The 14,907-nt window shown below is 42.4% G+C and overlaps 2 protein-coding genes across 4 annotated transcripts in view; both read left to right on the plus strand.

Annotated features, from left to right (window-relative positions):
• MDN1 (MDN1, midasin homolog (yeast)) overlaps positions 1-9,012 on the plus strand; it is a 199,369-nt gene extending 190,357 nt beyond the window's left edge. Inside the window, exons 96-102 of the mRNA XM_011984463.1 lie at positions 1,008-1,123; positions 1,664-1,838; positions 3,507-3,580; positions 3,690-3,804; positions 5,215-5,278; positions 6,644-6,786; positions 7,606-9,012. Of these exons, the coding sequence (XP_011839853.1) occupies positions 1,008-1,123; positions 1,664-1,838; positions 3,507-3,580; positions 3,690-3,804; positions 5,215-5,278; positions 6,644-6,786; positions 7,606-7,794 (876 nt within the window). The 3' untranslated portion in view covers positions 7,795-9,012. The remainder of the gene's footprint in view (positions 1-1,007; positions 1,124-1,663; positions 1,839-3,506; positions 3,581-3,689; positions 3,805-5,214; positions 5,279-6,643; positions 6,787-7,605) is intronic.
• Positions 9,013-13,050: 4,038 nt separating this feature from the next.
• The window catches only part of LYRM2 (LYR motif containing 2), a 38,606-nt gene continuing 36,749 nt past the window's right edge, over positions 13,051-14,907 (plus strand). The window contains exons 1-3 of one of the 3 annotated variants that reach the window (XM_011984427.1): positions 13,051-13,126; positions 13,914-14,054; positions 14,423-14,716. In XM_011984427.1, coding sequence (XP_011839817.1) covers positions 13,082-13,126; positions 13,914-14,054; positions 14,423-14,503 — 267 coding nt within the window. In that variant the 5' untranslated portion in view covers positions 13,051-13,081 and the 3' untranslated portion in view covers positions 14,504-14,716. Of the gene's footprint in view, positions 13,127-13,913; positions 14,072-14,422; positions 14,717-14,907 lie in introns of those variants that run through there. The other 2 variants (XM_011984428.1, XR_001006520.1) reach the window with 2 other exon arrangements.

Below are 14,907 nucleotides of genomic sequence, written 5' to 3' on the forward strand. Positions count from 1 at the left end.
TTTTCTGTGAGACGGAGTCTTGCTCTGTCGCCCAGGCTGGAGTGCAATGGCGCGATCTCAGCTCACTGCAACCTCTGCCTCCCAGGTTCAAGCAATTCTCGTGCCTCGGCCTCCTCAGTAGCTGGGGTTACAGGCACTTGCTACCACGCCCGGCTAATTTTTTTGTATTTTAGTAGAGATGGGGTTTCACCATGTTGGCCAAGCTGGTCTCAAACTTCAGGTGATCACCTGCCTTGGGCTCCCAAAGTGCTGAGATTACCTGCGTGAACCACCATAGCCCACCCACTTTTACTTTTGAAACATGACTGAGAATCCACCAATAAGTAGCTGGATCTGCTGGTGCCAAAATTACCCATTCACATCTCCCTCCCCATATGAAGGGTGCACGTTTTACTCTTTGTAGGTGACATGAGTAAGGCATTGATTTGGTCATGAATTCCAATAATTAACTGCCTTGTTTCATTCTTTCTCACTTAGAAGGGTGGGTTGAAGGAGAGACTTTTCTTCTTTTTTTTTTTTTTTAATTTTTAATTTTTTTGAGACGGAGTCTCACTCTGTCACCCAGGCTGGAGTGCTGTGGCGTGATCTTGACCCACTGCAAGCTCTGCCTCCTGGGTTCAAGTGATTCTCCTGCCTCAGCCTTCCAAGTAGCTGAGATTACAGGTGCCCACCCCCATGCCGAGCTAATTTTTTGTATTTTTAGTAGAGACAAGGTTTCACCATGTTGGCCAGGCTGGTCTCGAACTCCTGGCCTCAAGTGATCCGCCCACCTTGGCCTCCCAAAGTGCTGGGATTACCAGCCATTAGCCACCGCCTCCGGCTGGAAGGAGAGACATTTTTAATCAAGTAAATTACATGGTAGCTTGCTGGGAGAAGATTTAAAGTGCTTCTGTTGAGAAAGTTCATGCAGGTCATTTTCTACCACTTTGCTTAAGGCCTGTATCTTGCTAGAAGACTTGATTGGCTCTGACATTCTGAGGGTAACTTACATTTTGTTGTTGTCACAGGAGAAGGTTGCCGCTGAGATGTGGCAGAGTTACCTGATCCTAACAGCACCTCTTTCACAACGGTTATGTGAAGAGCTTCGTCTCATATTAGAGCCTACCCAGGCAGCCAAGCTGAAGTAAGTCTTTCCCTCTGGAAGGCCTCACAGTGCTCTGAGAAGATAGCAGCTTCGTGATTCTGTTGAACTCAGCAGCTAACCATTCATAGTGCCAGCTTCTAGGTTGCCTCTCCTGCTGTACGGGCACCAGTATGCTGTTCCTTACCCTGTTTTCCTATTATTATCTTGCACAAAAGTTTCTGGGTGTCTGCATTGATCACCTTGTTACATGTTGAGTTATTCACTTGCTACAGGTGTTAACTCACCTAGATCTTTTCAAAGATGTCCAAAATCATTCATATTTACTGTATTTTTTCTTAATTTTTAAAAATGTGTCTGGAAGGACCTAATTATTATTGCCACATACAAGTCCAGTTTTTCTGGCTAGAGGTCAAGAAGATCCTGCACTTAGTCCTCAATTGACGGAAACACTTCTGTGTACCAGGTTCCTAGTTACTTGGTATTGGTTTTAAGGTATTATTAATGTGATTTTTGTCCTTAATAAAAATTCTCAGGAATTAAAAGTTGTTAACTAATTTTTGCCCCTGTTTGAATAAATAGAGGAGACTATCGAACTGGGAAACGACTGAACATACGGAAAGTCATTCCATATATTGCTAGTCAATTTCGGAAAGACAAGATTTGGCTTCGAAGGACCAAGCCCAGTAAACGCCAGTATCAGATTTGTTTGGCTATCGATGACTCTTCTAGTATGGTAGACAACCATACCAAGCAGGTAAGGAAGAGAAATGTAGTGGCGGTTTGATAGGAAATTAACATCAAACCATGTTCCTTGGGCCGCCAAAATGGATTTTGAAATACCTGTTAGGCCTGTTTTGAGAATGTGATAACCATCTTTGATAAGACCTAAGATTTAAAGAGTTCAAAAGGGCAATTTTAGGATGTCTCAGATGTGTTAGTTTCTTACTGTTGTAGGTCTTTTAAGTTGTTTTGTTTCTTGACCCTGCTGTTTGTTCTTAACTGTCTAGTTGCAGAATAAGTAAACCTGATAGTGCTTATTTTGCGGAAAATGCAACAATGTACTGTTAAAAAAAATCAGTTTTCAGATATTACTGCATAGTCTTAAATAGTTTAAGTATGTATCTAGGATACATTTCTTTTATGTCTGAAATTATCCAGAGTTATTGTTCTATCAGTGCTAATATTAAGTTTAGGAGCCTGAATAGAAAACTTATACCACCATTACAGATGCCAAAGAGTGTTTGTTTTGGGCAGTGATGCATGGGCTAATGAGCAGCCTAAAATTTGTATGTTTTGCTGGAAAAAGTTAGTGTAGCCTCTGAACCTGGGTTCATATCCCAGCTCCATTTATTAACATGTGACTTTGGGCAACTTACTTCTTATGTATTGGTTTCATCTTCTGAAAAGTGAGGAATATATATATATATTTACATATATGTTATATATATATATTTACAAGCACACACAGAACAGTAATAACCTCATACTTGCAGAATTGTTATGAAGATTAAATGAAATAATAGATGTAGAATACTCAGCTGTTCTTTTGTCATATTGCAGATGGTAATGAAATTTTCTGATATGGTTATACAGTCTGATCTGACTACATATATATAAATGGATTTTAAATTAGTTTTTAAAATTTGTTACCTACAAGAGGTTACTCTTTATGTAGGTCCAAAAAATAAGAAAGAAAAATTCATGGACCATATTTCTCAAGGTCTTTTTTTTTTTTTTTTTTTTTTTTTTTTGAAGACAGGGTCTTGCTCTCTTGCTTAGGCTGGAGTGCAGTGGCATGATCATAGCTCACTGTGGCCTGAACCTTCTGGGCTTAAGCAGTATAGTCCTCCCACCCACTTCAGCCTCCTGAGTAGCTGGGACCATACGTGTGTGTCAACATGCCTGGCTAAATGTTTTTTGTTTTTGTTTTTTTTTTTGAAGACAGGATTTCACTCTGTTGCCCAGGCCCAGGTGGCTCACTGTAGCCTCAACTTTCCTGGGCTCAGGTGATCCTCCTACCTCAGCCTCCAAGTAGCTGGGACCACAGATGTGGGATCTTGCTGTGTTGCCTGGGCTGCTCTTGAACTCCTGGACTTCAAGTGATCCTCCCTCCTTGGCCTCCCAAAGTGCTGGGATTACAGGTGTGAGCTACCATGCCTGGCCCTCAAGGTCACTTTTTATTTGATGTCTGCAGGAGACCATTCCTATCAGTGTAATGGATTCTAGGTTTCAACATTTGTGGTACCAGGCCACCAAAGCCTCAGGGTTTGTTGTGACTAGAATAGCCTTATTCATGTTATTCCTCTACTTGTCGAACAAAAAAAATAATGTTTTCTTTGGGAATCTTGATGCAAAAAATAGTCGAGAGGCTCTGGTTTAGAGGATACTCTGATTCCTGATGTCATTAACTTTTAATTCACAGCTTGCATTTGAATCTTTGGCTGTGATTGGAAATGCTCTAACCCTCCTGGAAGTGGGTCAGATTGCAGTGTGTAGGTAAGGTTGCTTTGTAATTTCATTGTGAAAACTTTTCATAACCTGTTTGGTTATTTTGATCACACAGCAAAAAAATAACTCCTGTTGTATTTGGTTTTCCTTCCCCAAGTTTTGGAGAATCTGTAAAGCTGTTACACCCATTTCATGAGCAGTTCAGTGATTACTCTGGGTCCCAGATTCTACGTCTCTGCAAATTCCAACAAAAGAAAACCAAGATTGCTCAGGTAAGAGGATGAAATAAAATGTCTTCTGCAGAGTTATTTTTAAACTGGTGTAGGTAGGAGGGAGAACAATTTTTATTTTTGAGACAGGGTCTCGTTCTGTCACCCAGACTAGAGTACAATGGCGCCATCATAGCTCACTATAACTTTGAACTCCCAGGCTCAAGCAGTCCTCTTGCCTCATAGCTAGGACTACCTAGTAGCTAGGACTACAGGCACATGCTACCATGTCTGGCTGATTTTTTTTTTTTGTATGGACACGGTCTCACTTTGTTGCCCAGGCTGGTCTAAAATTCCTGTGTTTAAGTGATCCTCCCTTTTTGGCCTCCCGAATTGTTGGGATTACCACCATGCTGGGCTGAGAACCCCCCCTCCATCCCATGCAGTATTAGGACAGGGATAGTCCTAAATCTCAGCCTGGGTACCACTGGAATAGAAGCTTCCTTGGCATCCATTATAAAACAAGGTGTGACTTCTTTTTCTCACTTCCTCAGAGATCACTTGACTTTGCATCATTGGTTTTCTAGCTCCCTGCTTGTTTTTCTGAGTAGTTTGGAACATTCTGCAAAATCTCCCATACACTTATCAGGTGGGCCAAGACCTATTTTTCCCCCTCATTAAGCTTAGAGAAGAAATGATATGAAATAAAGTCAGTGACTTAGGAGAACACAAGTTCAAAACAGAGCATGAGATCATATTTCTCCTGGGTCCTGCTCTGATTCAGTTTGCTTTTTCTAGGCTGCCCTGGACATTCTGTATTTTCTTGCCTTCTCTTTTGCTCAGTTGTTTTCTGTTCTTGAAAGAAGACACTGTTTGGTTTATTTGAGCGACTTATTGATTTCTTATGCCCCAGAGAAGCACTTCTTTTACTTTGGGGTATCTTCCAGAACTCTAGTGGGTTATATGTTAGAGAAACGTCTCACCTGTGCTTGAGAAGGCCTGTATCATCTAGGCATAGTGGCTCACACTTGTAATCCCAGCACTTTGAGAGGCTGAGGTGGGAGGACCGCTTGAGGCCAGGGATTCAAAACCAGCCTTGTCAACATAGATCTCATTTCTACACAAGATAAAAATAATTATCCGGGTGTGGTGGCACATACCTGTAATCCTAGTTACTTGGTGGCAGGCTGAGGCAGAGCCCAGGAATTGAGGCTGCAGTGAGGTGAGATCATGCCACTACACTCCAGCCTGGGTGACACAGATCCTCTCTCAAAAAATAATAAAACAGAATGTCTGTATCCAAGGATCCTCCTTTTTTAACTACATGTGGCCAGAAGGGACAGTTTTGATGGTCTATAAACCTGAGGTGGTTATCTGATAATCACTTCAGTGTCAGAAGTACTATCAGTCTCTCTGACAATGGGAAGAGCATTTACATAGTTTTGTAATTGTCTATTTCTGGTTCCGGTTTAGTTTCTAGAGTCTGTTGCCAGCATGTTTGCAGCCGCTCAGCAGCTCTCACAGAACATCAGTCCAGGTGAGCTGCATGCCTTCCTCTTCCTAAACAAAATGCTTTCTTGTACTCTGTATTCCCAAGCTGCTTGCTTCAGCTCAGTGCCCCGTCACTGTGTTTTAACAGGTGTGCTCCACAGGAAAAGACATAAATCGATGGAGCTGATTTTTACTTATTTATTCATTCAGAAATTTTTTTTGAACCTGTACTCATGAGGCTTATAACCAATGCGGGATCTAGACACTAACTATTTGATAAGAGTTCAGATTTGTGAGAGAAAGGAGCAAAGTGTGTGGAATTAAATATAAAGACTACAGTTGACCCTTGAATACCATAGGTTTGTCTGTACTGCTCAGGTCTATTTTACACATGGAGTTTTTCCAACCAAAAGTGGATTGAAAATTCAGCATTTGAGGGATGTGAAACCTGAGTATATGGAGGGCCAACTTTTCATGTATGTGGGTTCTCCAGGGCCATCTCTGGACTTAATATGTGTGTGAATTCTGGTATACTGGGGGTGAGGGGTGTGTCCTGAAACCAGTCCCCTTCGAGTACTGTATTCTCTAATATTTTAATGACAGAGGAGAGTAGAGAAGGACATAATTTAACAGCCAGCTAATCCAACCACATTTACTTTGGGGGCTTGAAACATGCCATTTCTTTAGTTCTTTCCAAAAATCTCTCAGTGTTCACAGTGTATCATGCAGAAGCTTCAGATTTTGATGGAAGCAAGTTATTCACACCTCTCAACATTTGCGAAAACAGCCCACCCTCAACTCAAGTACTATATAATCTTTAGCTGGAAACACTGTGTAGCAAAAATTTTAAAACATTTTATTCAGTGTTTATGGTTCCTTTCTATTTGGTTTTGTTTAAACAAGTCAAATTTCAAGGGGAAAAAATACAGAAATTGGGTACAAGGAATTAACAGAAGTCTAAAGGTGATTATATGTGGTGACTGAAATTTGGAAGACACAGTTCCAGATTTCTGATTTGGCTACTTTCTTCTAATGCCCTACTCAGTACTATCATTTTTAAAGTTTATAGCCATAAAACTAGTGTTTTAATTCTCATCTACAGTATGTTGCTCTACAATTGAAATTGAGCAGAATTTAACATTTCCTGAAACACTATTGAGAAATTCTGCTATACTGACAGAAGTGTATTTAGTATCCCTTATTATGCCTTGTCTCTGACTCAGGCATTCTAAGGGATAGATCTCATCAGAGGTCCCTTAGGTTTGTGCCCAGAATTCATCAGCTTTAGAAGTCTGTTTAGCTTTAATAGTACAGACTAAGTCTACATTAATTTGTCCTACTTTGGGTAGTTATGAGTTATTAAAAATGGCTGATCATTTTACTCCCTTGCTTCCTCTTATATGGTCTACAGAAATTGCACAACTCCTCCTGGTAGTCTCTGATGGGCGAGGCCTCTTCCTTGAGGGCAAAGAAAGAGTCCTGGCAGCGGTTCAGGCTGCCCGGAACGCGAACATCTTTGTCATCTTTGTTGTATTGGACAATCCCAGTTCACGGGTGAGTGACTACTAAAAGCCACCTTTTCTGGAGATAAAGTGGGGATTCCCTTCAACCTGTTCAATCTGAAATATGGCCTGGATCACTCAGTCATACTGAGAACCCCCAGCATTCATGATATTCTGTCAAGTACCATTGTAGGCACTTGTATTTTCTCTGTTAATCTTTGCAGTAAGCCAGTGAGGTAGGGATCATTATTCCCACTTTACACTGAAGGAACTGAAACACATAGTGGTTATAGGTAATGAGTGGGAGAGCCAAGATTCAGAATGACCATCCTCTGTGGGTCATCATTGCCCTTTATGCACAGTCAGTGCAGGTATTGCAGCTTTGATAATGGGTACTGACCACTTTGAAAGGGAGATCAGGTGTTTCCACACTGACTTATGTCTCAGCAGCCCTCCTCACAGCAAGAAGCATCAGTCGTCTTAGTGAAATATGCCTACAGGGCAGTTCTGTTCCAGGGAAGCACTGTCTCTGCGAGTCACATTAAGGCCTTGATAGGAAGGTAAAGATTTAGTGTGAATGATTCCAAGTGGATGGTGGGGAGACACCACTGTAGGGAAAGTAGATTTTCCTATCTGTCCCTTTTCCTTTTTTTAAGTGTCCATCCTCCTGGAAGGGGTACTCAGAAAGACATCTACCTCCTTCTTGGTAGAGTTCTGAAAATTCTTTTACTTAGTAATAAAAGCTAGGTTCATATGCAGGAATAAGACACAGCAGATGTAAAAGTTGTTAGCAAAAGAGATCACAGAAGAGCTAGCTAAGGATGCTGGTTTAATCGCTGCCTCCCCATTTCATGATGTCTTTTGTTGACAGGATTCTATCTTGGACATTAAAGTACCGATATTTAAAGGACCTGGAGAGATGCCTGAAATCCGATCCTACATGGAAGAGTTCCCATTCCCATACTATATCATTCTTCGAGATGTAAACGCACTTCCTGAGACACTCAGCGATGCCCTCAGACAGTGGTTTGAGTTGGTGACGGCCTCTGACCACCCATAGAACAGAAAGAGGAGTCCAAAGTGAGACTTAACCATGCTCAGAAGGTCACATTGCTTACCCAGGTGCTCCCTTTTGGACAACTACAAAAAAATTTTATTGTAATATTTTTATTTTATATAACGTGATCTTACAGCCTAGAGAACACACTCTGACTCCTGGCTTTGTCTGGGCTAAGGTTTTTATACCAAACCTGGAAGCAGCAGCAGGTGCCTGAACTCGTAACTAGAGAAGAGTTATCCTTCTTCCCTCCCTCAGAAGCCCTGACCTGGATGGAGGTCATACCCCACTGTTGGAGCCCAGCTGCCTGTTTTCTTTTGCAGGGGATCTGGGCACCTGTGCCTTGAGGAGATGCTGCCAGGAGCATGGGACTCTGACAGTCCTTTGTATAAAGGACTAAAGGGAGCTGCCCTTTTGACCCTGCTCTAAGCTCTGCCTTGCCAAGCCCACAGTGTGTACCCAAAAGCTGTCAAGTGGCCGAGACAGCTGTAGTTTCTGGAGAGTATGACGTTGTGTTTTCTTACTGTGAAAGGAATTACCTTCTCTTAGAGGGTAGGAAGAATGTGGTGTGTGTGTGTTCTCATAAAGCAACCGGACATTATAGGAGCCCAAGTCATCCATAAAAACGATCCTTGGGCTGTGTAAAAACGAAGTGGCTTTTCAGTATCCTCTTTCACACTTGCTGCTTCGGGAGACTATGCAATGATGGGAAGGTGACTGCCCCTTTATTTCATTCAGTGCCATGGTCCCTGTTGTTGTAGTAATTTATTTGTTTAGTTCATTTTTTTTTTCTTAATGATTAAGGGGAAGAGTCATTCCTCACACTGCTTTCAAGCTGGACTGAGCCAGTCTCATTCTGGGAAAGAAATGCCATGTCCAGAACTCAGCAGCTCCAGTCAAAAGAAACTGATTTTTAGACAGTTTTTTCTTGGCCAGAAAGCAGTGCTTGAATACTTGAAACTGTGTGCTCTGTTCTACTTAATGTTCTGTCAGAATGTTCTTTTGTAGGCAATATGTCATGATGTAATCATCTATCTCCTTGTCTGTTTCCAAGTTACACTGTGAAGTCTGCCACCCTTTTGAGGTGGTCATCAAAGACACAGATTCCCTGTTGTTTAACCAAGTGTCCCAAAGCATGGACCTGAAGTTATATCATTATTTTTTATTCTAAAAAGCTATGCAGCTTATATTCTGAAAACTATTAAAACATATACCACTGTTTATGTAATTTGTGACTATTCTTAATGGAAGATGACAGGATTGTAAAAGGTACGCTAGGGGACTGATCTCTGCTGGATCAGTCAGCTGTTACTAGTTTATGCTGTGCTAACATGACCTTGCAACTTCAATGTTGCTTTTACTACAAGGGTTGATTTATCATTTGCATTTATGTCCATGGTAGGCTGAGCTATAATATACTGGCTTTGCAGCAGAATGAAAAGGGTGAGTTGGTGGAGCCTTGTAAGGAGGCTTCTAAAAATTCTCCTCCATAAATGATGTTGCATCCATTCACATTTCATTGGCTAAAGCTCTCTACAGGGCAGGCAGTTTACTCATCCAGTAGAGTTGAGTCTGGGAGGGAAGGACACCAATATTATGACAGTGCTGCAATCTATTATATCTGCCTTTGGAAGCTCCATCTTAGACCTCCCAAACTGGTGTGGCCAGAGTGATTCTCTTGGCCCTGGGTTAGCTTATGAGATCACGGACAGTAGGAATTCCAGGAAGCAGGAACCCAGCAGTGCCATTTTCAACTTGTGCTGCCAACAGGGCTTGCAGGAGTGGTGATACATTAATCTGCCATGTTGATAGTTGACATTTGTGCCATCCTGCCCATCCCCCTGGCCTTGGCCAAGTAGGTAACTTCTGATATTTAAGCAATGGACAGCAGAACACAAAAGTCCTCCACGCTGTCTTAAAAATCTCACTTTGGGGCTGGGTGCGGTGGCTCACGCCTATAATCCCACTACTTTGGGAGGCCGAGGTGGGTGGATCATTTGAGGTTAGGAGTTTGAGACCAGCCTGGCCAATATGGTGGAAACCCCATCTCTACTAGAAATACAAAAAATTAGCTGGGCATGGTGACGTGCACCTGTAATCCCCAGCTACTAGGGAGGCTGAGGCAGGAGAACTGCTTGAACCAGGAGGCGGAGGTTGCAGTGAACTGAGATTGTGCCACTGCACTCCAGCCTGGGCAACAGAGGAAGACAACAACAACAACAATAAAATCTCACTTTGGACAACTTGACCACTCCCGTGGCCTCCAGACTGAAGCAAAAGGACTGTAAAATTCTCCATTCAAGGGTCCAGGAAGTGTACTCTTTGGTATTCTCAATTATATTCAGACATCTGCTGGGGCTGTACTTAGGCAACAGACTCTTCAAATGCATTACATTCAAAATGTGACTCTGTTCTCTAATTCACCTATCCCAAACCCATTCCTTCAACATTCCCCATCTGGGATGACCACTCCAACAGCTGCCCTGTTTACAAACTTGGGACTTAACCTATACATCTGCTTTGCTTCCTTCTCCATCTCTATCTATACCCCAATCAATCATCTTGTCCAGTCAGGCTTCTGGACATCCTATCCTATCCCATCCCTCCCCCTCCCACCACTCCACTGTGACTGGGGCTCTTTTCATCTCTAGCAGGGACTACTTCAATGGTATCCTGACCAGTAACTTCTCTTTGCTTGCTTCACTTCATTGCTATTCACAACATCCAAGATCTTTCTAAAAGTTCTCTAGCTGAAAATCCCTTCAAAGCTCTCCCTTGTGAAGAGGGTAATATTCAAGCTGCTTCATGTGACCTATGAGGCTCTTGCTTGACTCTCCTGTCCCTTCTCTCCCAGCATCCCTGCCAGTGTTTCCATGTATTGTCTGGAATCCTCTTAGTGATTCTGCGTTTCTGCCAAATACCTATCTCAGACAAGCCCTCCAGGAAGAATAATTTCCCACAGTATGAACCGCAACATTATTTGTTAGCACTATATTGAACTTAGAGGTTTTTCTGTCCAAAGCACGAGTCTTTGAGCAAGGAGCGTATATGACTTATAACATTACCAGTGTCTAGCATGAGTGAGTTTTTTTTTTTTTTTTTTTTGAAACAGAGCTTTGCTCTTGTTGCCCAGGCTGGAGTGCAATGGTGTAATCTCAGCTCATTGCAACCCCCATCTCCCGGGTTCAAGCGATTCTCCTGCCTCAGCCTCCCAAGTAGCTGGGACCACAGGCGTGAGCCACCAGTCCCGGCTAATTTTTTGTATTTTAGTAGAGACAAGGTTTCACCATGTTGGTCAGGCTGGTCTCGAACTCTTGACCTCAGGTGATCCACCCACCTTGGTATCCCAAAGTGTTGGGATTATAGGCGTGAGTCACCACGCCCGGTCTGAGTGTTTCTTGATGGGAAGAAGAAATAATGTAAAAGTGTCTTCTCACATATTAATGAATAGATTCAACACTATTTCAAAATTCCAATCAAGATCACAAGATGATTTGGAGGGAAATGATACAAAAGGTTATGGAGAACAGTACTAATGAATTTTTTACCAGAAACTAAAGTCCTGCCAAATAATAACATACATATAAAACAAAAATTAAAAACCCTAAGATGAAACAATTCTGGACAGATTACTCAGACACTAAAAAATTTATCAGAGTCAAAAAGGCATCCATTACATAAAGCCCCGAAAAAGGAATAAGTTATGTAATAAATGGTATTGCTACAGCTTAACATCTAGAAAAGAACGTAGATCCACATGATGCTATAAACCAAAGTAAATTCTAGATAGAGTCAATATTTTTAAAAAATGAAAGATTTTAAAAAATGAATTACAAAGGTCTGAATGGGAAATGAAAAGCCTCAAAAGGCACAAAAATACATGATTGCATAAAGTTTATGTATGTATGTATAAATGACAAAAACAAAATATAGAGCCCATATAAAAGAAAAGTCCTCCTCATAAACGGACCCAAGTCATGAACAATTCACAAAATCAGTATAATTTAAAAAGGCAAGGGGTATTTAACTTCACTCCTTTTAAAAAGTTAGTTAACTATTACAGCTAATGTATTAGACAAAATTTGATATATATATTATTGATAAGATGGTCATGCAGTTAGCATCATTCATACAATGCCTGGTAAAGTTCAAAAGAACCAATGATTAGAGTTCTTACATGTGCCAGGACCTGTTCTCAGTACATTAGAGATACACAACTGAGGTAGATGCTGTATTTCATTTTACAGGGGAGGTAACAGGCCAGGAGAGGGGAAATAGCCAGAACATAGCTAGGAATAGGGAGCCCCAGGATGCCAACAGGCGAGGCAGGCAAGTCCCCAGTAAACTAGAAATTGAATGAAATTTTTGGTTTTATTTTAATTCGATACAACAATACTTGGAAAATGAATATAGCAAAGATTCGCTAACTCCACTTCTAGTGATTTAACCTGAAGGTGTGTGGTGTGTATTGTGGGAAAGATAAAACAGCTATGAGGAAATAAAAGCAAAAGCCTGAGGCTTAGGGATGTTAGGCTCCTCGTTATTAGTGATGAAAGTGCTTAAGACTGCAGTGGAGCAGCCATTCAGCAGCTTTGTTTCAAAGGATCATGAAGACCACCGCTCCCGGAAAACGCTTGCGCTACAAAAGAACAGGACGAAAACGAGAGAGAAAAAACCAACACAAATTGTAAAAGAAATCAACACTTTCAATTTTAGTATTTTCAACTATACACATTTTTAAAGGCTCGAAAGAACATTCAAATACGTTTTCACTTCTTTCCCCCAAAAAAACCTTAACTTTTTTTTTTTTTTTCCCCCGAGACAGGGTCTCGCTCTCGCCCAGGCTGGAGTGCAGTGGTGCGATCTCGGCTCACTGCAACCTCCACTTCCCGGGTTCAAGCGATTCTCCCGCCTCAGCATCCCGGGGAGCTGGGATTACAGGCACCTTACAGGCCTCTCAAAGGTCTTGGGACTGCAGGCAAGAGCCACCGCGCGGCCTCCTTCACTTTCATTTGAACTCTCTTTACCAAGAACTGTGCTAAGTGTCCTACCTTTCTTCTTTCGTTATCGCAACGACCCTATGGTGCACTGCTATCCTATTTTACCGACGAGAAAACCGGCCAGCGCAGCCCATAACCGGCTCCTAACCCTAGGGCTCAGTCCCGAAGTCTCGCGCTCAGTCAGAGCGCAACCCCGGGCCGTCTCCTAGGAAACCGGGCTCGCCACACCCCCTTGGTCGGACTCTACTTCCGCTTCTGCGCGCTGAGGCTCCGGCGGACCTCTGGCTGACATGGCTGCTTCCCGCTTACCCCCAGCGACGCTAACGTTAAAGCAGGTACCGGCGGTTCTCTGCCTTCCAGAGCAGCTTACCTGGGTCTGAGCTTCTGGATTCTCCATCTCTCCCTCCACCCAACGGGGCGGGTTCCGGGGTCCTGACGCGCCGTGCGCGCCCTCTGAGATTGGCCCGATGCCTGCGGGGCGGTGCTTCGCTTCGCGGGGCCTGACGGGAGGCACGGGCGGCTTGCTTGGTTTGGTGCGGTCGCGTGAGACGCGTCAGGTGCTTGATTTCCCGGAGTCCCGGTGCATCAGCTGCTCAGTGCCCACGGTAAAGACTACTCTCTATTGCACTGAGCTGTGGCAAACGGCAAATGAGATTACCAAAGATTTGAACAACTGTTAATTTAGAAAACGTGCTGTCGTTGTAATAACAACTTCTAGGAGACTGGCAGCCCTTTTCAGCCCGGTAGTCAGCTGATTTTTTAATGGTTCTTAGATTTGACAGAGCAGTAAGCAGAAAGATCAGATGAACCTCGTGATGCTTTCTTTAAAACATCTTTTTGAGACAGGGCCTCACTCTCGTGCAGGCTGAGTGCAGTGGCACAATGAGGGCTTACCTCAGCTTAGACCTCCTAGGCTCAAGTGATCCTCCCATCTCGGCCTCGAAACTGCTGGGATTACAGGCCTGAGCCACTGCACCTGGCGGAAAAAGAAAAAAGTTGTTTTTCTTTGCCTTTTTCAAAATTGACCAACGAGGACTCTGGTTGCAGCTCGGTTTGCTGAAGTAGAACTTTTCAGGCTGGCGATTGTGCAGAAGTAATTGCTATTGCTCCTCCCTTTTACAGTTCATAAGAAGGCAACAAGTTCTTCTCCTCTACAGAAGGATTTTGCAAACAATTCGGCAAGTTCCAAATGATTCTGATCGCAAATACCTGAAGGATTGGGCAAGGGAAGAATTCAAAAGAAACAAAAGTGCCACCGAAGAGGTGAGAACAAAATCATGGCGAGGACAGATCCTAACCCTTTTTATTGATCAGTGAATTTTTTTTTTTTAAGTTTAGCAGATATCTTGGAATATAGTGCCACTGAGTTGGTATATCTTGATCATTGCTTGTAATGTTACCGATTTTAAATGATGTTTTAAAATTTAATATTGCTGTATCTACACTCTTCAGCATTATCACGACTTTTATGTTGTACGTTTTATATGTATGGATGTGGAAATCTTTCATCTTTTCTAAAAGACAGCAGTTCAAATACGTAGTATTGGTTGTTGATTTTAACAAATAAAACGGTATAGCTATACCTTGTTTAACCAGGTAAAACAATAACCAGATTTCACTTTATTCTACAGGATACAATCCGGATGATGATTACTCAAGGCAATATGCAGCTCAAGGAGTTAGAAAAATCACTTGCTTTAGCAAAATCTTAACTATAGCATTATTCTGAAGGATTTTCAAAGTCTCCATGTGTTTCGTTGCATTTAGGATTAACAATGGACAACACAAAGCCCAGTCTTTCTATTTGTATGTACAGTATTTGGTGATAGACAGCAAAGGAAAACACATCAAAACAGTTGCCTTAACACTGAAAAACATACCCTGCATTTTGAAAATGTTTATGGATGTCTCAGCAGTTTTTAAAAGAAGAAAAAACCGGCCGGGCGCGGTGGCTCAAGCCTGTAATCCCAGCACTTTGGGAGACCGAGATGGGCGGATCACAAGGTCAGGAGATCGAGACCATCCTGGCTAACCTGGTGAAACCCCATCTCTACTAAAAAAAAAAGTACAAAACACTAGCCGGGCGAGGTGGCGGGTGCCTGTAGTCCCAGCTACT

Source organism: Mandrillus leucophaeus, unplaced genomic scaffold (genome assembly GCF_000951045.1).
Source record: "Mandrillus leucophaeus isolate KB7577 unplaced genomic scaffold, Mleu.le_1.0 Scaffold268, whole genome shotgun sequence".
Taxonomy (NCBI): domain Eukaryota; kingdom Metazoa; phylum Chordata; class Mammalia; order Primates; family Cercopithecidae; genus Mandrillus; species Mandrillus leucophaeus.